The following is a 22,923-nucleotide window of genomic DNA, read 5'->3' as shown; positions in this document are numbered from 1 at the left end:
TGCTGCTATCCTTGCTCTTTGTCAATGTTTCAGTGTTGGATCTGAGCTTCTCCTGATTGTTCCTGTGACCTGCTGCTCTGTATAGCTAAGTGCTTTTTGCTTTTTTGTTGCTTTTTTTCTGTCCAGCTTGTCTTTTGTTATGCTGGAAGCTCTGAGACGCAAAGGGTGTACCGCCGTGCCGTTAGTTCGGCACGGTGGGTTTTTTTTGCCCCCTTTGCGTGGTTTTGCTTTAGGGTTTTTTGTAGACTGCAAAGTTCGCTTTACTGTCCTCGCTCTGTCCTAGAATATCGGGCCCCACTTTGCTGAATCTATTTCATCCCTACGTTTTGTCTTTTCATCTTACTCACAGTCATTATATGTGGGGGGCTGCCTTTTCCTTTGGGGAATTTCTCTGGGGCAAGTCAGGCCTATTTTTCTATCTTCAGGCTAGCTAGTTTCTTAGGCTGTGCCGAGTTGCCTAGGTAGTTGTTAGGCGCAATCCACAGCCGCTTTTAGTTGTGTTTAGGATAGGATCAGGTGTGCAGTCTACAGAGTTTCCACGTCTCAGAGCTCGTTCTTGTATTTTTGGGTATTTGTCAGATCACTGTGTGCGCTCTGATCGCTAAGCACACTGTGTTTCTGGATTGCCTTCATAACACCTGTCATTAGCAAACATAACAGACCTGATAGTTACTGATAATAAGGACGAGCTCTGGGACGTGGGAACTCTGCTGACCGCAATCCCTTAACCTATCAAACACACTAGAAATAGCCGTGGATTGCGCCTAACGCTCCCTATGCAACTCGGTACAGCCTAAGAAACTAGCTAGCCCTGAAGATAGAAAAATAAAGCCTACCTTGCCTCAGAGAAATTCCCCAAAGGAAAAGGCAGCCCCCCACATATAATGACTGTGAGTAAAGATGAAAATACAAACACAGAGATGAAATAGATTTAGCAAAGTGAGGCCCGACTTACTGAACAGACCGAGGATAGGAAAGGTTACTTTGCGGTCAGCACAAAAGCCTACAAAAAGACCACGCAGAGGGCGCAAAAAGACCCTCCGCACCGACTCACGGTGCGGAGGCGCTCCCTCTGTGTCCCAGAGCTTCCAGCAAGCAAGACAACAAATTAAATAGCAAGCTGGACAGAAAAATAGCAAACCAAAGAAATACAAGCTGGAACTTAGCTTCTGATGGGAAGACAGGTCACAAGAACGATCCAGGAGTGAACAGACCAATACTGGAACATTGACAGGTGGCATGGAGCAAAGATCTAAGTGGAGTTAAATAGAGCAGCAGCTAACGAATTAACCTCGTCACCTGTGAAACTCAGAAACACCCACCAGAGGAAGTCCATGGACAGAACCAGCCGAAGTACCATTCATGACCACAGGAGGGAGCCCGATAACAGAATTCACAACAGGGATGATCCTACTGACAGATTCCTTCTATAGTTATAAATTGACCACAGTTAAAGGTTACAGTCAGAGTAGTAGTTTAGAAAGTACTGAAATTTCAGAAGTAGCACCAACCCTGGCCATAGGCTATATATGGAATTGCACATCAGCCCCATTGAAGTTAATAGTGCTTAGCTGCAATACTACACACAAACATGGTCAAGGATGACTCTTTTTCAGAAACATAGCAGTCATGGTATTCTATTCGCAGACAACCCTATTTCCACCCTGATTTTTCAATGCCTTGAATGTCTAGGAGGGGATCTATTCAATGTGCATGACAGTGCATACAGATATCACCTGAGACCACCCATTGGATTTCCAAGCATAGTGGGTACGGAAAGTATTCAGACCCCTTTACATTTTTCACTCTTTGTTTCATTGCAGCCATTTGGTAAATTCAAAAAATATAATTTTTTCTCATTAACATACACTCTGTACACCATCTTGACTGAAAAAAAAACAGAAATGTAGAAATGTTTGCAACTTTATTAAAAAAGAAAAACTAAAATATCACATGGTCATTTAGTTATTAGCCTCAGATAATAGCTACATTTATTCTCTGGGCATTTTAGAGCAAAACTAAACGCTAGAAATGAACCGTAAACCTAAGTAGCAGAAACAACTGTGCCCAGGCTGTCAGGTGGCAGGATTGCTTGTTCTTGTTGTACATAAAACTTGTAGAAAACATAAATGTTCACTTGCTCACCATTTCTTCTTTTCTTTGCTGACAAATGGCTGAAAACTGACGCTTCGTCAAAAGGAAGGCACTAAAGGGAGTCTGCCAGCTAAAACTTATGTCTACATATAAAGGTGCAAGTAGCTCACCAGTATGCTGCTTGTTAGTGCTGAAGGATCTGTACACGGAGGGTTAAGAGGCATCCAGCAATAGTGGCAATCATAAGAAAACAGGTATCGAGAAACAGAAATCCATTAAAAGAATTTCTTTCTTTATTTCATGCTATAAAAACAAGCAGATATCCAACACAAGTGTCAGGTGAACTGTAACACACTACGCGATTCGGATTACTCCTTTATGGTGAGAAGAATGATGGAGTAATTCGAAATACATAGTCTGCTGCGGTACACAAAACACGAGGTGTGGGAATCTGTATGCTCAACCTAGCGTAAGGTTACCTACAATGACCTGTTCTTATTTTGATAAGAATGTCGGAGTTGACAGACTCGCTTTAAAAAAACCACTGTTTAGCTTCAGGGTTTTATTCACCTTATAGTTTAGGTAAAGATGTTTCTTAGGTAGGAGAATGCTTGACATCTGTATGCATTTTATGTATATTCTTATGTATAGAAATGGTCTTACCTCTACTGATGTTAATAAGATGGGCTGTGGGCTTCATGAGCTTAAGTTCCTCTCGTCCGATCAGATTGTGGGTGTCTGAGTTCAACGTGACAACTATCATTACAAAATCAGACTGCCGAAGCAAATCAGTCATGGTACTACAGTATTCAGCACCTACTGCCACTTCTTCTTCCACAGTTCTGAAAAAGTATAGTAGTACATTTATATTAGTACCTTTGCCAAAATGTGTTAGTAAAAATCACATTGATGCAGTTCAAAGTCGGCCACCAGGTCTCAGCATCTTCCAGAAGCTTCTGCCTATAGGGCTAAGTTTATGCGATTAGTAATGGGTGCATGTTTGACACTGTATTTTACATTTTCAGAAAAGTGGATGAGATTGGATGACATACAAAGCCATCCACAACCTGTCTCCTCCATACATCTGTGACATGGGCTCCCAGTACTTACCTACATGCAAACTTCAATCCTCACAAGATCTCCTTCTCTACTCCCCTCTTATCTCTTCTTCCCACAACCGCATCCAAGACTTCTCCCGTGCTTTCCCATACCCTGGAACTCTACCCCAACACATCAAACTCTCGCCTACCATAGAAACCTTCAAAAGAACCTGAACATCCACCTCTTCCGACAAGCCTAGAGCCTGCAGTGATCCTCAACCTACTGAACAGCCGCACAACCAGCTCTACCCTCTCCTAGTGTATCCTCACCCATCCCCTGCAGAATGTGAGCCCTCAAGGGCAGGGTCCTCCCTCCTTCTGTACCTGTTAGTGCCTTGTTTTTTGCTTATGTTTATTGTATTTATCTATATTTGCCCCCTTTTTCACATGCAAAGCGCCATGGAATAAATGGCGCTATAAAAAATGTATAATAATAATTATTATAATAATTTTATAGAAATTTCATGACCACCGTGCATTTTATTTTACACAGCATAAACTGACCAGGGATGAGTTTTTGAAATCTGCAACATGACAATTTCTATTGTGGTAAATAAGCATTATATTTGCAGATTTTTCCCATAGACATGAATAGGATGAGGAAAATCTGCAGGTAAAATATGTATTTCTAGTAGAAACGCATGTTATCTTCACATGACTGTATCACTAAAGTTTTATCAAACAAATACACAATATAGATAATGTAACATTACATACAGTGGCTTGCAAAAGTATTCACCCCATCTTGGCATTTTTCTTGTTTGCTACCTCACAACCTGGAATGTCACTGGGTTTTTTTAGGGTTTGCATAGGGTTTCTTTTTATTGTGAAGCAAACAACAAATTCACCTCCCTAAAGTCAGTACTTTGTAGAGCCTCCTTTTGCGGCAATTACAGCTGCAAGTCGCTTTGGATAAGTCTCTATGAGTTTTCCAGATCTTACCACTGAGATTTTTACCTATTCCTCAAGGTAAATAAATAATAAATAATCTTTATTTTTATATAGCGCTAACATATTCCGCAGCGCTTTACAGGTTGCACACATTATCGTTGCTGTCCCCGTTGGGGCTCACAATCTAATGTCCCTATCAGTATGTCTTTGTAAGGTAAAACTGCTCCAGCTCCTTCAAGTGAAATAGTTTTCTCTTGTTAACAGCAATCTTCAAGTCTGACCACAGATTCTCAATTGGATTAAAAGGCTTGTCCACTACTAGGACAACCCTTTTTCATAGCCAAGCTAGGCCCCGGTAAAATAAAAAGACTATACTCACCTCTCGTGCTGGTGTCGTTCCCACGGTGTTGACACTTGCACTCCCTGGGGCTGTCGTACAGTTATTGTGACATGTGAGCCCGGCGACCAATCAGTGCCGGCATCACTGTCCTAGCCTTCGCACGAATTAAACATGAAGAGGAAGTCTGGGCTCCAGCTCATCTCTGACTTCCTTTTCATGTTCAATTGGACAGAAGGCGGGGACAGTGACGCCAGCACTGACTGGGGGCTGGGTTCACGTGTCACAATAACTGCATGGGAGCCCCGAGAAGAGTAAGTGCCGACACCATTGGAACAACGCGGGCACGGGAGTTGAGTGTAGGCCTTTTTTATCGGAGCCAAGTGTGGGGTATGACAAGGAGTTGTACAAGTGGTGGACAACTTCTTTAACCCCTTTCTGACCTCGGACGGGATAGTACGTCCGAGGTCAGATCCCCTGTTTTGATGCAGGGCTCCGCGGTGAGCCCGCATCAAAGCCGGGACATGTCAGCTGTTTTGAACAGCTGACATGTGCCCATAATAGGCGCGGGCAGAATCGCGATCTGCCCGCACCTATTAACTAGTTAAATGCCACTGTCAAACGCAGACAGCGGCATTTAACTACCGCTTCCGGCCGGGCAGCCGGAAATGACGTCATCGCCGACCCCGTCACATGATCGGGGGTCGGCGATGCGTCAGGATGGTAACCATAGAGGTCCTAGAGACCTCTATGGTTACTGATTACCGGTGGCTGTGAGCGCCACCATGTGGTCGGCGCTCACAGCACACCTCCATTTCTGCTACATAGCAGCGATCAGCAGATCGCTGCTATGTAGCAGAGGCGATCGAGTTGTGCCTGCTTCTAGCCTCCCATGGAGACTATTGAAGCATGGCAAAAGTAAAAAAAAAAAGTTAAAAAAAATGTGAAAAAAATAAAAAAATATAATAAAAGTTTAAATCACCCCCCTTTCGCCCCAATCAAAATAAATCAATAAAAAAAAAAATCAAATCTACACATATTTGGTATCGCCGCGCTCAGAATTGCCCGATCTATCAATTAAAAAAAGCATTAACCTGATCGCTAAACGGCGTAGCGAGAAAAAAATTAGAAACACCAGAATTACGTTTTTTAGGTCGCCGCGACATTGCATTAAAATGCAATAACGGGCGATCAAAAGAACGTATCTGCACCAAAATGCTATCATTAAAAACGTCATCTCGGCACGCAAAAAATAAGCCCTCAACCGACCACAGATCACGAAAAATGTAGACGCTACGAGTATCGGAAAATGGCGCAATTTTTTTTTTTTTTTTTTTAGCAAAGTTTGGAATTTTTTTTCACCATTTAGATAAAAAATAACCTAGTCATGTTAGGTGTCTATGAACTTGTACTGACCTGGAGAATCATAATGGCAGGTCAGTTTTAGCATTTAGTGAACCTAGCAAAAAAGCCAAACAAAAAACAAGTGTGGGATTGCACTTTTTTTGCAATTTCACCGCACTTGGAATTTTTTTCCCGTTTTCTAGTACACGACATGCTAAAACCAATGATGTAGTTCAAAAGTACAACTCGTCCCGCAAAAAATAAGCCCTCACATGGCCAAATTGACGGAAAAATAAAAAAGTTATGGCCCTGGGAAGGAGGGGAGTGAAAAAAGAACACGGAAAAACGAAAAATCCCAAGGTCATGAAGGGATTAAGGTCTGGACTTTAACTAGGCCACTCCAAAACATTTACATGTTTCCCCTTAAACAACTCAAGTGTATTCTTTGAGTCATTGTCTTGTTGGAAGGTGAACCTCTGTCCCAGTCTTAGATCACTGAAGGACTGAAACAGGTTTTGCTTAAGAATATCCCTCTATTTTGCAATATCCATCTTCCCATTGACTCGAATCATTTTCCCTGTCCCTGCTGCCAAAAAACATTGCGCAGCATGATACTGCCATCACCATGTTTCACTGTGGGGATGGTGTTCTTGGAGTGATGAGCTGTGTTGGTTTGGCGCTAGACATAGCGTTTACCTTTGTACCCAAAAAGTTAAATTTTGGTCTCATCTGACCACAGCACCTTCCTACAAACATTTGGGGAGTCTCCCACATGTCTTTTGGCAAACTCAAAACGAGCCTTACAATTTTTTTTGTGTAAGTAAAGGCTGTTTTTATGCCCACCCTTCCATAAAGGCCACCTCTATGGAGTACGACTTATTGTGGTCATATGGACAGATTCTCCAGTCTCTACTTCGGAACTCTGCAGCTCCTTCAGGGTTACCTTTGGTCTCTGTGTTGCTGCTCTGATTAATGCCCTCCTTGTCCAGGCTCAGTTTTTGTGGGCGGCCTTCTCTTGGCAGGTTTGTTGTGGTACCATCATATTTCTATTTGATGATAAAGGATTTGATGGTGCTCCGGGGGATCTTCAGGGATTGGGATTTTTTTAGGCTGCATGTTCTAGTCATCAGCAAGTATATTTACTTCATAAACAAGTAGAAGTAATGAAAGGCACCACTCACCAAATCCTTCACATAAACGTTCTTTAATCAATGATTATTCCTTGTTCAAGGACATTTTCTGCGGCGTTCAGGTAACGAGAAAAGTTGTGTGGGGAAAAGACAAATGTCCACCGTTTGTCATTCCCCTGCACTCCTTTTCTCTTTATCTGCACGTGACAGAAAATGACCTCGAACATGGAATAATCATGGATTAAATGGAACCTGTCAGCAGGATTGTGCTGAGTAACCTACACGGTCGGCGCTGTTATACTGATTACAATGATACCTTGGTTGATGAAATCCATCTTGTGGTTGTTGTTTAATCTTTATTTTCATTTTGAGTTAATGATATGCTCATGCCCTGGGGCGGCCTGTGTATGGAGTCATCATGTGGTGCTTTGATTAGTGTGAGGCAGGGAGGGGGGATCATATGCGAGGGTCAATATGCATCCTCCGGGATGCGGACGGAGTCCTATTAGACCCACTGGAGTGCCTTGTGATCACAGCAGGACGCCTGTGAGTCACAAGACAAAATAAAAGTAAGCATGGACCTGGTCAAGCTATTTGGCCAAGGCATTGTTCATGAAAACCCTTTATGGTCTTTTATTTTTTTAAATGGACTACAGGAAGGTAGCGGGATGGTCTGTTTCCTCCAGGCCAGTGGCCCATGGCCACAGATTCCAGTTTAAAAAAACCCTGCAGCAAGGGTTTGGGTGTGTCAGTTTGGAGTTTGCAACTTGCGAGCAGATGGCTCTGCAGAAGCTCAGCCTGTGTGAGTTAAGACAGAGCCAGCAGAGCGAACTCCTGGCACCCCGCAGCGTGATATGGTGGTGCAGTCGCCCTCGGAAACCGGATTCAAACGGACTGTTTTGTTTCCCGGCTACGATAAGGAGGATGCCGTGTGCTGTACAATGTGTGAGTGTGGAAATTAAATACGTTTGCTGTGAAATTTTCCTGTGGTCACTGTCCATCCCACTGAACCAACCCCACTGCACCACACTTTGTGGAGAATGCGGGCAGTGTGAATTGAGGCATACCCAAACGCCAACTGCATGTCTGTCATTAGGCCTGCCACACTACAACCCAGGACTACTGACAAAATGGAGGAAATCCTGAGGCAGATGGTCCTCACACAGCAACAACAGCAACAAACCAATAACCTGTTGCTGCAGCAAATTATTGTAGCCCTGTGTAAGGCACCTCCAGCACCAACCCTGGAACGATGCGAGGCCCAAGACAAGGTCCGCTCTGCTTTTGAGGAAACTGGGTCCAGAAGACGATGTGGAAACTTTCCTCACTGTCTATGAGCGCACAGCAGAGCGGAAGAACCTGCCAAAGTGATGGCTCCGTTCCTGAGGGGTGACGCACTGAACGCCTACTTTGACCTCAGTCGGGAGAACACCTTGGACTACACCAAGTTAAAAGGTGAGATCCTTGCCTAACTGGGGGTTAATACCTACGTGAGAGCCCAACGGGTATTTTCTTGGACTTTTGTGGAGGCCCAGCCCGCACTGTCTCAGGTTTATGAATTACTGCAGCTTGTGAAATGGTGGCTCCAACCTGAGACTTTGACTCCAGCCCAGATGGTAGAGAGGGTGGTGGTCAACTGGCTGGTGAGAGCTCTGCCAGCAGCCATACAGCATTAGGTGGGGCAAGGGGATCCGGGCACTCTGGACCAGGTGGTGGGACTGATCGAGTGGTATACTGCCACTCAGGACTCTATATGGGACATGGCTCCACTACGGCTGTCTCGTCGGGCCCCACCAACCCAAGAGAAAAAGCCTTGACCCTTTATTGGGGCCAATCAGAACCGGGCCCGTATGGAGGGGGTATCCCGAAAGGAGAGTGACAGTACACCCGTGTCCCCTAAATCGGTCCCAAGGTCCAGTCGTGCCACAGCTATCAAGTGTTGGCTGTTATGATCTGGTGGTTTAGGAACAACATGAGACAAGCTTTGAAGGAGGTGGTATCTGTACTGACCACAGACCCTGAACCTAGCAGCGCAACTAGAAATAGCCGTGGGGGGTACCTGACGCTCCCTAGACCCCTCGGCACAGCCTAAGATCTAACTTCCCCTAAAGATGGAAACAGGAAACCTATCTTGCCTCAGAGAAAATCCCCAAAGGAAAGATAGCCCCCCACAAATATTGACGGTGAGAGGAGGGGAAAATAACATACGCAGAGATGAAATCAGATTTTAGCATAGGAGGCCAGTCTAGCTTGATAGATAGGACAGGAAAGGATACTGTGCGGTCAGTATAAAAACTACAAAACAATCCACACAGAGTTTACAAAATCTCCACACCTGACTAAAGGTGTGGAGGGTAAATCTGCTTCCCAGAGCTTCCAGCTAACAGAAAAAATCCATAATGACAAGCTGGACAAAAATAGAATGCACCGAACAGTAAGTCCACAACATGTGGACTGAAATGAGCGAAGCCAGAACTTATCTTTGCAGAACTGGTCAGGAAACCAGGAGAATCCAAGCAGAGAAGTGACTCCAGCCAGAAAACATCGACAAGTGGCATAGGCTGAAGACTAGAGCCAGGTTAAATAGCAGAGCCAGGAGAGACGATTAGTGAAAGCAGCTGCTAAAGCTAAACCCAAGGAGCGGCAGTTCCACTCAAAACCACCAGAGGGAGCTGAAGGGCAGAATTCACAAAAGTGCCATTTACAACCACCGGAGGGAGCCCAAGAACGGAATTCACAACAGTACCCCCCCCTTGAGGAGGGGTCACCGAACCCTCACCAGAGCCCCCAGGCCGATCAGGACGAGCCAAGTGAAAAGCACGAACCAAATCGGTAGCATGGACATCGGAGGCAACAACCCAAGAATTATCCTCCTGGCCATAACTCTTCCACTTGACAAGATACTGGAGCCTCCGCCTCGAAAAACGAGAATCCAAAATCTTCTCAACCTCATATTCCAACTCTCCCTCAACCAACACCGGGAAAGGAGGGTCAACCGAGGAAACAACGGGCACCACATATCTCCGCAACAAAGATCTATGGAAAACATTATGAATGGCAAAAGAGGCTGGAAGAGCCAAATGAAAAGAGACCGGATTAATAATTTCAGAAATTTTATAAGGACCAATAAACCGAGGCTTAAACTTAGGAGAAGAAACCTTCATAGGAACATGACGAGAAGACAACCAAACCAAATCCCCCACACGAAGCCGGGGACCAACACGCCGACGGTGGTTAGCAAAACGTTGAGCCCTTTCCTGAGACAACGTCAAATTGTCCACCACATGAGTCCAAATCTGCTGCAGCCTGTCCACCACAGAATCAACACCAGGACAATCAGAAGGCTCAACCTGCCCAGAAGAAAAACGAGGATGAAAACCAAAATTACAAAAGAAAAGTGAAACCAAAGTAGCCGAACTAGCCCGATTATTAAGGGCAAACTCAGCCAACGGCAAGAAAGACTCCCAATCATCCTGATCAGCAGACACAAAGCATCTCAAATAGGTCTCCAAGGTCTGATTAGTTCGCTCAGTTTGGCCATTAGTCTGAGGATGAAACGCCGAAGAAAAAGACAAATCAATGTCCATCCTAGCACAAAAGGCCCGCCAAAATCTAGAGACAAACTGAGAACCTCTGTCAGACACAATATTCTCCGGAATGCCATGCAAACGAACCACATGCTGAAAAAACAATGGAACCAGATCTGAGGAGGAAGGCAACTTAGGCAAAGGTACCAAATGGACCATTTTAGAGAACCGGTCACAAACAACCCAGATAACAGACATCTTCTGGGAAACAGGAAGATCCGAAATAAAATCCATGGAAATATGCGTCCAGGGCCTCTCAGGGACCGGTAAAGGCAAAAGCAACCCACTAGCGCGGGAACAGCAAGGCTTGGCCCGGGCGCAAGTCCCACAGGACTGCACAAAAGCACGCACATCGCGAGACAAGGAAGGCCACCAAAAGGACCTAGCAACCAAATCTCTGGTACCAAAAATCCCAGGATGACCAGCCAACACTGAACAATGAACCTCAGAAATTACCTTACTTGTCCATCTATCAGGAACAAACAGCTTCCCCACTGGACAGCGGTCAGGCCTATCAGCCTGAAATTCCTGAAGCACCCGGCGCAAATCAGGGGAGATAGCAGAAAGAATCACCCCCTCCTTAAGAATGCCAACCGGCTCAAGGACTCCAGGAGAATCAGGCGAAAAACTCCTAGAGAGGGCATCAGCCTTAACATTCTTAGATCCCGGAAGCTACGAGACCACAAAATCAAAACGGGAGAAAAACAGGGACCATCGAGCCTGTGTAGGATTCAGCCGCTTGGCCTACTCGAGGTAAATCAGATTCTTATGATCGGTCAGGACCACAACACGGTGTTTAGCTCCCTCAAGCCAATGTCGCCACTCCTCAAACGCCCACTTCATAGCCAACAACTCCCGATTGCCGACATCATAATTGCGTTCCGCAGGCGAAAACTTTCTGGAAAAAAAGCACACGGTTTCATCAAAGAACCATCAGACTCCCTCTGAGACAAGACGGCCCCTGCCCCAATCTCAGAAGCGTCGACCTCAACCTGAAAAGGAAGAGAAACATCCGGTTGACGCAACACAGGGGCAGAAGTAAATCGGCGTTTAAGCTCTTGAAAGGCCTCAACAGCCTCAGAGGACCAATTCGTCACATCAGCGCCTTTCTTCGTCAAATCAGTAAGGGGCTTAACCACACTGAAAAAGTTGGCAATGAAACGGCGATAGAAATTAGCAAAGCCCAAAAATTTTTGAAGACCCTTCACAGATGTGGGTTGGATCCAGTCATGAATAGCTTGGACCTTAACAGGATCCATTTCTGTAGACGAAGGAGAAAAAAACAAAACCCAAAAAAGAGACCTTCTGAACTCCGAATAGGCACTTAGACCCCTTCACAAATAAAGCATTATCACGAAGGATCTGGAACACCATCCTGACCTGCTTCACATGAGACTCCCAATCATTGGAAAAAATCAAAATATCATCCAAATTTACGACCATGAATTTATCAAGATAATTGCGGAAAATATCATGCATGAAAGACTGGAACACAGATGGAGCATTAGAGAGCCCAAATGGCATCACAAGGTATTCAAAATGGCCTTCGGGCGTATTAAATGCAGTTTTCCATTCGTCACCCTGTTTAATACGAACAAGATTATATGCCCCTCGGAGGTCAATCTTAGTAAACCAACTAGCCCCCTTAATCTGAGCAAACAAATCAGTAAGCAAAGACAAGGGGTATTGGAATTTGACCGTGATCTTATTTAGAAGACGATAATCAATATAGGGTCTCAAGGAGCCATCCTTCTTAGCAACAAAAAAGAAACCCGCTCCCAATGGTGACGAAGAGGGCCGAATATGCCCTTTCTCCAAAGATTCCTTAACATAGCTCCGCATGGCGGCATGCTCTGGCACAGACAGATTGAAAAGTCGGCCCTTAGGGAACTTACAACCAGGAATCAAGTTAATAGCACAATCACAGTCCCTATGTGGAGGAAGGGAACTGGACTTGGGCTCATCAAATACATCCTGGAAATCCGACAAAAACTCAGGGACCTCAGAAGAGGGGGAAGAGGAAATTGACATCAAAGGAACGTCACTATGTACCCCTTGACAACCCCAACTAGTCACAGACATAGTTTTCCAATCCAGCACCGGATTATGTTCCTGTAACCATGGAAATCCCAGCACAACAACATCATGCAGGTTATGCAACACCAGAAAACGGCAATCTTCCTGATGTGCAGGAGCCATGTACATAGTCATCTGTGTCCAGTACTGAGGTTTATCCTTGGCCAAGGGTGTAGCATCAATGCCCCTCAAAGGAATAGGGCTCTGCAAAGGCTGCAAGGAAAAACCACAGCGCCTGGCGAATTCTAAGTCCATTAAGTTCAGGGCAGCGCCTGAATCCACAAATGCCATGACAGAAAAGGACGACAATGAGCAAATCAGGGTCACAGATAAGAGAAATTTAGACTGTGCAGTACTAATGGTAACAGACTTAGCGACTCTCTTAGTACGCTTAGGGCAATCAGAGATAACATGAGCCGAATCACCACAGTAAAAACACAGCCTATTCTGACGTCTGAATTCCTGCCGTTCTATTCTAGTCAAAATCCTATCACATTGCATAGGTTCAGGACTATGCTCAGAGGATACTGCCATATGGTGCACAGGTTTGCGCTCGCGCAGACGCCGATCAATCTGAATGGCTAGAGACATAGATTCGTTCAAACCGGCAGGCGTAGGAAAGCCCACCATAACATCTTTAAGGGTTTCAGAAAGACCTTTTCTGAAAATAGCAGCCAGAGCCTCTTCATTCCATTTAGTGAGCACAGACCATTTTCTAAATTTCTGGCAGTATAACTCTGCCGCTTCCTGACCTTGACACAGGGCCAACAGTGTTTTCTCAGCATGCTCTACAGAGTTAGGTTCGTCATACAATAATCCGAGCGCTTGAAAAAATGCGTCTACATTCAATAATGCCGGATCCCCTGTTTCAAGAGAAAAAGCCCAGTCTTGCGGATCACCACGCAGCAAGGATATGATGATTTTCACCTACTGAATGGGATCATCTGAAGAACGGGGTTTCAAAGCAAAAAACAATTTGCAGTTATATTTAAAGTTCAAAAACTTGGATCTGTCCCCAAAGAACAAATCCGGAGTAGGAATTCTGGGCTCTAAAGCCAGAGTCTGGACAACATAGTCCTGGATACTCTGTACTCTTGCAGCCAGTTGATCCACACGAGAAAACAAACCCTGAACATCCATGCCAGAGCATATATCCTGCACCACCCAGATATCAAGAGGAAAAAGAGGCAAACCAGAGCACAGAAAAAAAATGGTCCAGAACTTTCTTTTCCTTCTTTTGAGATACATTTAATTCATTTTTGGCCACTTGTACTGTTATGATCTGGTGGTTTAGGAACAACATGAGACAAGCTCTGAAGGAGGTGGTATCTGTACTGACCGCAGACCCTGAACCTAGCAGCGCAACTAGAAATAGCCGTGGGGGGTACCTGACGCTCCCTAGACCCCTCGGCACAGCCTAAGATCTAACTTCCCCTAAAGATGGAAACAGGAAACCTATCTTGCCTCAGAGAAAATCCCCAAAGGAAAGATAGCCCCCCACAAATATTGACGGTGAGAGGAGGGGAAAATAACATACGCAGAGATTAAATCAGATTTTAGCATAGGAGGCCAGTCTAGCTTGATAGATAGGACAGGAAAGGATACTGTGCGGTCAGTATAAAAACTACAAAACAATCCACACAGAGTTTACAAAATCTCCACACCTGACTAAAGGTGTGGAGGGTAAATCTGCTTCCCAGAGCTTCCAGCTAACAGAAAAAATCCTTAATGACAAGCTGGAAAAAAATAGAATGCACAGAACAATAACTCCACAACATGTGGACTGAAATGAGCAAAGCCAGAACTTATCTTTGCAGAACTGGTCAGGAAACCAGGAGAATCCAAGCAGAGAAGTGACTCCAGCCAGAAAACATCGACAAGTGGCATAGGCTGAAGACTAGAGCCAGGTTAAATAGCAGAGCCAGGAGAGACGATTAGTGAAAGCAGCTGCTAAAGCTAAACCCAAGGAGCGGCAGTTCCACTCAAAACCACCAGAGGGAGCCCAAGGGCAGAATTCACAAAAGTGCCATTTACAACCACTGGAGGGAGCCCAAGAACGGAATTCATAACAGTTGGCGGTGCCAGGGCCCCGGACATGTGGCAGTCAACTGCCTCCTGTCAGCTGAACCCATGGACTGCCATTCTGCAGCACCACTACAGGCACTGTCGGTACCGAACCCCAACTGTGCTCGTTAACGGGTACCAGACGGACACTCTCTTGGACTCAGGGAGCATAGTGACTCTGGTACATGGGTCCCTTGTTGCTGGGGACAACAATGAACGGAAGGTGGGGGTGGCATGCATACATGGGGAACTCCGAGAGTACCCGACTACAGAGGTTACGTTTTCCACCCCGTGTGGAGAGATAAGACATGTGGTGGGAGAGGTAAAGACTCTTCGGTATCGGATTGTATTGTCAAGAGACTTACCCCTGTTCTGGTCCCTGTGGGAGACCAGGGTTAACCCTCCCAAGGTAAATGCTATTCGGGTGAGGAACCCGAAGATCCCGAGTCAGGGATACCTGCCGTAGGGGTCACCAACATAGCGATAGAGTGTAACCCCGATACGTTTCCACTAGAGGTATTGGCAGGAGACGTCGAGGAGATCCCACTGATCCCTGAGCTAGAAGTGTCCCCTGGTAAGTTTGGTACAGTTCAGCTCCAGGATCCCTCCCTTGCTTAGGCAGGAGAAACGGTGATAGAGGATAATGGAGTGGCTCAGCCACCAGGCGCAGAAACGATTTTTCCCCCGCATGGCTGTCAACCAAAACCTTTTGTATGGGGTTGACAAAATCCAGGAGGTAGTGATAGAAAAACTGATAGTGCCTCAATCATACCGTCGCGTGGTGCTCGAAATGGCTCACAGCCACATGCTAAGAGGGCACTTAGGGGCCAAAAAGATGCAGGAAGCATACTGCAGTGTTTTTTTTTTGGCCTTGGGTATACGCGGAGGTCCAGAGGTACTGTGACACGTGTCCAGAGTGCCAACTGACCTCACCCACCGCGAACTACCGGAGTCAATTGGTACCTCTGCCCATCATAGAGGTACCTTTGAGTGGTTTGCTATGGATCTATTGGGGCTGATGGTAAAATCTGCCCAGGGCCACCAACACATATTGGTAGTAGATTACTCCACCCGGTACCAGGAGGTCATTCTGCTTCAGCACACCTCAGCCAAACTTATCACCCTGGAGTTGTTTGTCATGTTCTGTCGCCTTGGGATTGGGACATGTTGTTGCCCTACTTAATGTTCACCATTCGGGAGGTACTGCAGGGTTCCATGGGATTTTCACCCTTTGAGCTACAGCATGGCAGGCATCCTAGGGATCTGCTGGATGTAGCCAAAGAGATAGAGCAGGAACCTACACCCCATAAGAGTGTCATTGAGCACATGGCCAACATGAAAGACTGAATTGCAGCCATCATGCCTATAGTAAAGAAGCATTTGGTGGATGCTCAGGCAGTGCAGAGCCGTGTATATAACAAAAAGGCCACAGTCCGCTCCTTTAACGCAGGAGATTGGGTGCAAGCAAGCTTATGGCCAGGTGGCAAGAGCTGTATGAAGTTCGTGAAAAAGTGGGCAAAGTAAACTACTGAGTTTACCAGCTCGGGAAAAGAAAACCAGAACAGTTGCATCACGTTAATCTAGTGAAAGCGTGGAAGCATCGGGAGTGTATGCTTATGGAGGTGACTCCCGACATATCATACGGGGACCTTCCGACTTCGGCCCAGATGGAGGCCAAGGGAAAGGTAAAGATAGGAGACACCTTCTCGAAACAGCAGTGGCGAGAGGTGCGGAAATTGGTATAAGGGAATACTAATGTATTCTTGGGTCTACCTGGTCGTACCTCTGTCATTCAGCATGACATTGTCCCGGGCCTCACATAAGGGTACAAATGAAACCGTACCGTGTGCCCGAGGCCCGGAGACAATCCATCGCGAGGGAGGTGAAACAAATGCTTCAGCTGGGAGTAATTGAGGAATCCCGGAGTGACTGGGCTAGCCCGATTGTGCTAATTCTGAAGCCGGACGGGTCTTTACGGTTCTGTAATGACTTCCGTAAGTTAAATGAGGTGTCAAAGTTCGACCTTTACCCAATGCCCAGGGTGGACGAGCTGATAGAGCGACTGGGTCAGGCCCAGTACTTTACCACCCTCGATCTGACCAAGGGTTATTGGCAGGTGCCTCTTACGGAGTCGACAAAGAAAAAGACTGCATTAATAACACCGGAGGGACTATACCACTATGTCGTCCTGCCCTTTGGACTACATGGGGCCCCAGCTATGTTCCAGAGGTTAATGGACATAGTGTTGGAACCCAATTGGAAGTATGTGTCAGCGTACTTGGATGAGATTATCATCTTTAGTACTGACTGGCATACCCACTTGTCCCAGGTGCAAGCGGTAGTAGATTCGCTCAGAGCCGCAGGCTTGACGGTGAATGCCAAGATATGTGCGGAAGGGATAGAGGAAGCCCGGTACTTGGGATACGTGAGAGAAGTTGTGGCGTTATTCTGTAGTACGTGTGTGTTTATCTCCTGATCCCCGTTCCCGTTTAGTTTATTCCTCCCTATCCTCCTCCATATTGTTGGTTTGTGCATCTGTATGATAGAGGGTTTCTGTTATCCCTGTTTTGTGTCTTGTTCACATTACATTTCTGTCCCAGGATTCATGTGGTGGGGAAGGAGACAGACCAGGGATTAATAGGAGCATAGTGAGGTTGGAGACTCAGGCCTCTCTACTACTACATTTATTGGTACAGTAGGTTATATAGTTTTATCAAAGCAAAATAACAGAAAGTTTCCAAAACATAGTACGGTAGCTTTATTTAAAACATGACATAGTAAAAGAAGACAAAAACACAAGCTGAAAAAAACATGATAAACACGCATTTAAAAAAGGAAAAAAAACGCTATAAGAAATGTAATGAAAGATTCAAGTAACTAAATATAGCTAATAGGTGCAGAAATGCTGCAGAAAATCTGCAACTTAAAAAACGCACCAAATGCTCATTTTAGAAACTTAGCCTTAGTCTGTGCTAAAGGTGGCCTTTTAGTCTGCTTGTCCCCTGTACTATGCATTGTATGCATTATGTAAGCAATCAAGAAATTGCTAATTCAAGTTTCCCAGTGGGATAAAATAAAGTATAAACTTAAGTATATTAAAGTTTAACAATAACCGTTTTTACAACAAATATAAATAAGCTTCTTTTTTCACTTTAAAAATAAATAAATAAAAATGTAGTCAATAAATTATATGCACCCCAAGATGGGGCTAACAAAACAGCTACACAGAGGCCTAGCTAGGGTTTTGGTTCAGGGGGGTGGGGGTGGGGGTGGGGGTGGGCGAAGCTACTGAGCGGGCCCCTAACCAGGTAACCTTGATTACAACTCGGTGATGCGCCCTAATAGTGGAGGAGAACCTCAGCAGATGACAGCGCTGTTACTGAAGATAATCTCTAAAGACCAATATGGATATTACCGCCATATGGTCAGTGGTAGATACCAGTCCTACAGAACATGTAAGAGATCACAGCACAGTTACAGATAATGAGTTACCGCTGACGTTCTTTCTGATGGAATCGTTCATTTTTCCCATCTTTTCCATCTGGCCCAGACCGACATGACAACTTCTTCCAGCTACAACTCGTCTGCAGAGATTACAAGAAATCTCATATTCCAGCCATCACCATCAATTCCCAACTTGCACCATCTCCTCATCCTACTGATACCCCAATACTGAGCCGCTGCTGCCGTATGTGTCCCTATTACTGCCCCTGATACCCCAATACTGAGCCGCTGCTGCCGCATGTGTCCCTATTACTGCCCCTGATACCCCAATACTGAGCCGCTGCTGCTGTATGTGTCCCTATTACTGCATCTGCTGTGTAGTTCTCTGTGCCCTCTAAATTCTAAAGCACCCCTCTATAATATAGTAATACTGGGTGCAACTGCCCTAGAAAAGTGTCCATATTTTGCCCCCTAGAAAGTAATAATGTCCTGTGTGCCCCTTGGATAGTCACAGTAACCTGAGTTCCCCTATAATAATAAGTGCTCACTTTACATTTAATAATGTCCCGAGTCTCCCCCTGTACAGCTCCCCTATACACAGCATGATGCTCTCTTATACACAGTATAATGCCCCCTCACTGTATAGTACCACCCACACAGTCTACTGACTCCTTAGTAGCCCCCAAACTGTTTGATGGCTCCAACACTGTATAATGACCCCCACACTGTAATCTCCATAATGTATGATGGCCCCCTAGATAGTCTCCATATACAGTAGCATAATGCACCAAATAGTCCACAATACAGTATAATGCACTCCCCATAGGCAGACTCTATATCATAAGGCAGCCCCCATAGGCAGACCCTGTAATAAGGCAACCCCCATAGTCAGGCCCTGTAATAAGGCAGCACCCCCATGGTCAGACCCTGTAATAAGGCAGCACCCCCATAGTCAGACCGTGTAATAAGGCAGCACCCCCATAGTCAGAGCCTGTAATAAGGCAGCACCCCATAGTCAGACCCTTTAATAAGGCAGCCCCCATAGTCAGATCCTGTAATAAGGCAGCCCCCATAGTCAGACCCTGTAATGAAGCAGCCCCCATAGTCAGACCCTTTAATAAGGCAGCCCCCATAGTCAGACCCTTTAATAAGGCAGTCCCCATAGTCAGACCCCTTAATAAGGCAGCCCCCCATAGGCAGACCCTGTAATAAGGCAGCAGCCCCCTTAGGCAGACCCTGTAATAAGGCGGCAGCCCCCTTAGGCAGACCCTGTAATAAGGCGGCTCACATAGTCAGACCCTGTAATAAGGCAGCCCCCATAGTCAGACCCAGTAATAAGGCAACCCCCCATAGGCAGACCCTGTAATAAGGCGGCAGCCCCCCATAGGCAGACCCTATAATAAGGCAGCACCCCCATAGTCAGACCCTGTAATAAGGCAGCCCCCCATAGGCAGACCCTGTAATAAGGTAGCACCCCCATAGTCAGACCCTGTAATAAGGCAGCCCACATAGTCAGACCCTGTAATAAGGTAGCAGCATCCATAAATAAATAAATACTCACCTCTCTTCTTCCTGGTTCCTGCGCTGCTCCCGCTGATCTCACAGCAGGTGCCGGGCAGTGATGTCATCACGCCCGCTGTCAGTGTCGGCGATGTCAGACGTCAGATGCCGACACTGACAGAGGGATGATGGGGGAAGGAGTGCAGCGCAGCGCTCCTTCTCCCATCAATGCGATCAGCTGTATCGGTTAAATGCCGGTACAGCTGATCTTCCGATGACAGCGGGGGGGGGGTGGGCACTGCTGGCACTGGGCCACCCCACCTGCTCAGGAGCCCCATAGCGAGATCGATTCTCCCTGCTCTGCCGCAGAATGTAACTGTATTGGGCGCCCCCTCAGAGCATCGGGGCGCCTGCACCCTATGCCCCCCCAGTAGCTACGCTACTGGGCTGAACAATAGTGTAGAGGTACTTTTCATATTTTAAAACATAACTAACAGAGATCTATATTTTTATGAAACCGGACAACCTTATTAAGGCTGAAATTAGTCTAGTCTTTTAGAGGTTAACTAATTCCAGATCCCCCATAGACTTAAAATGTCTTAAAATATCCAGGCTGTCCATATATTGCTATGCAATGACATTTTAAATTGTGGTTTATTATAATCTCTGCTCTCCTGTTTGCTGTACGCACAGCACTGAAAAAGCTAACAGCACTTTCTTCTCCCATCCTAGTGATCATGTGATCACCTGGTGCCTGTAGGGAGCAGAAGGTGTTGGGCTGTAACAGTCCAAGATCAACTCTGCAGTGCTGGCAGGAGGCAGAATTTGCCCTGTAACTGGGGCTAATATACCAGCACTAGTAACAGAGGAAATCAACAACAAAAATGTATTTAAACATTGGAATTCCCTCCAAAGGTCTTTTATGACCTTATGGGAGCACACTATATGACATAAATTAAAGAAAAAATTAAAAATAAAAGAACAGCAGCAGCTGCCAGTCCGAAAAGCAGTGTGTAGCCCCGCCCCCTAAAAAATGAACTTGTCTGTTATATAAAAATTAATTGTTACAGAGAGGGGAAAACAATATAAAGTTTATTATACTATTGCTTTATGGTCATGAAAAAAATGTGAAATAAATTGAAAAATAGACATATATTTCCCTTTTTTTATTATATTTCACTCTGGATGAAATGTAAACAGATGATTTTAACTGAAAATGTGTGTAAATAATTCAGAGTGGCTTCATAATATTCTGGCAGATTGCTGCTACCATATGCCACACTGTTCTAATCAGATAATGGATATTAAATAGGTAGCCACACTGACGTTACCTTCTCTTCCTATTGTGGTAGAGAATTCTCATCCTGAAACCTTTGGCTCGCTGAGCTATGCTGTACCCAATGCTTCCCATTCCGATGATGCCCAGTGTAGCTTCAGTGATATCATCACCCTCACGGTTAAAATCAAAATACGTAGTGTCTGGTGAATGTGATATTCTGTTCCCTGCAAGAAAAATGTTTACTGTCTGAATAGAGAACAAATCTGAAACCTTTTATATGGCCCTACACTGACTGCACTGCTCAAGTCAACTAGTAAAGGAGTTTTCCCGCTATAAGAAAAGTGGCCTCCAAAAGCTTTTATTCTTGGAAAATAATAAAAACAGCAGGTGGTCACCCTCCCTGGGTCCAGCTCCAGCTCTCTATGTTATGGCTGCAGTGGTGATATCACGTCGACAGCGCACTTTACTATTGTAGCTAATCACCGAGCTCAGTGCCTTTGCCCTCAGCCATTTTTGGGTCCCATTATTTCAAATGGCCTAGGTCCTTTCATGTACCAAACATCAAGCAGCAGGCTGTATACATGACGACATTTGTAATTATTTAGCTAAATTTGCGCACATGGACAGAAACTTGTTAACCCAGCGTAGCAAGCAGGGAGACGCTACCAGGGACCTGCCTGTCTGATTAGTCTACAGATCCCTGGCTACAATTAAAGTATGCTTTTCTCTGAAACTCTGCAGTGTTTCATAGTCAGACTGTGAATTTATGCAGCCAGTGTCTGATACTAGGGGCATTCATTAAAAATTTTCTTGGACCCACTTCCTGTGGACTGAGAGCAATGAAATTTGGCATAGTTATTAGTCCTTCTCTACATAGGTACCACCTAGGGACACACACTTCTCCCATTTCTTTATGCAACTGTAAACACCTCGCTTCTAGAAGTCAACAGGTTGCTCCAAAAGCCACATTGAGACTTCGGAAATCAGAGTCTCATCATCTGGAAAATGCTTGCCCTTCAAAAATAACTTAATTGTTGGAAAGAGGTGGAAGTCCAATGGTGCAAGGTCGGGCAAATAAGGGGGATGCGGTAGAATTTCAAAGCCACAGGATGGGACCAATGATACCAGGAATAGGATGGGGCCAATTATAAAAGAAAAAGGATGGGACCAATGATACCAGGAACGGGATGGGGCAAATTATACCAGAAAAAGTATGGGGCTAATCATACCAGGAACGGGATGGGGACCATTATACCAGAATAAGGATGGGACCAATCAAACCAGGACCGGGATGGGGACAATTATACCAGAATAAGGATGGGACCAATCAAACCAGGACCGGGATGGGGACAATTATACAAGAACTAGATGGCAGCCCGATTCTAAAGAATCGGGAGTCTAGAATCCATATATACTTTATTTATTCAAATGTAAGAATAATACAATTAATAAATAATAGTAAGAAAGAACAAAAATAATAGGCAGTATATGGAGAAAACACCAAACAAAAGTTCAAAATTGGTGTGAAAATGTCACTGAACCACTTCACAACTAAATATATATAGTTTTGGTAAATGGTATTATCATTTTTTTGACGAAATTCGGCAGGAGCTTGAAGAGCAACGTCACTGGGCCCGCCTCCACGCAGTAGAAACTTGCTGTGAGGTAAAAATTCAAAAATCACACCAAAATGGCGGGCGGAGTGTGTCACAGTACAGCACGTTTCTGATTGGTCGCTCGCAGCAGGCGGCAACCAATCAGACACTGGACACTGTTGACGTCACTTATCTCCGGACATTAGCTCCGGACATTAGCTCCGGACATTATCTCCGGACATTAGCTCCGGACAATAGCTCCGGACAAAGCCACGGAAGTTGGCACAAATTGCAGGAAGTAGTATTCTAGGCAATTAATCTCCGGACATTAGCTCCAGACATTAGCTCCGGACATTAGCTCCGGACATTAGCTCCGGACAAAGCCACGGAAGTTGGCACAAATTGCAGGAAGTAGTATTCTAGGCAATTATATATTAGATAAGGATGGGACCAATCAAACCAGAAACGTAATGGGGCCAATC

General features: G+C 45.3%; 1 protein-coding gene across 2 annotated transcripts in view; it reads right to left on the bottom strand.

Moving 5' to 3' along the window:
• Positions 1 to 22,923, bottom strand: part of LOC138642635 (probable 2-ketogluconate reductase) — a 51,330-nt gene that overhangs the window by 19,579 nt on the left and 8,828 nt on the right. For both annotated transcript variants that reach the window (XM_069730912.1, XM_069730913.1), the window contains exons 3-4: positions 20,899 to 21,070; positions 2,758 to 2,936 (exon numbers count right to left, since the gene is read on the bottom strand). In XM_069730912.1, the coding sequence (XP_069587013.1) occupies positions 2,758 to 2,936; positions 20,899 to 21,070 (351 nt within the window). The remainder of the gene's footprint in view (positions 1 to 2,757; positions 2,937 to 20,898; positions 21,071 to 22,923) is intronic.

This window comes from Ranitomeya imitator, chromosome 6 (genome assembly GCF_032444005.1).
Source record: "Ranitomeya imitator isolate aRanImi1 chromosome 6, aRanImi1.pri, whole genome shotgun sequence".
NCBI classification, from domain to species: Eukaryota; Metazoa; Chordata; class Amphibia; order Anura; family Dendrobatidae; genus Ranitomeya; species Ranitomeya imitator.
Note: the sequence above shows the minus strand (reverse complement) of the source record. Positions and strands in the feature narration are given on the sequence as shown.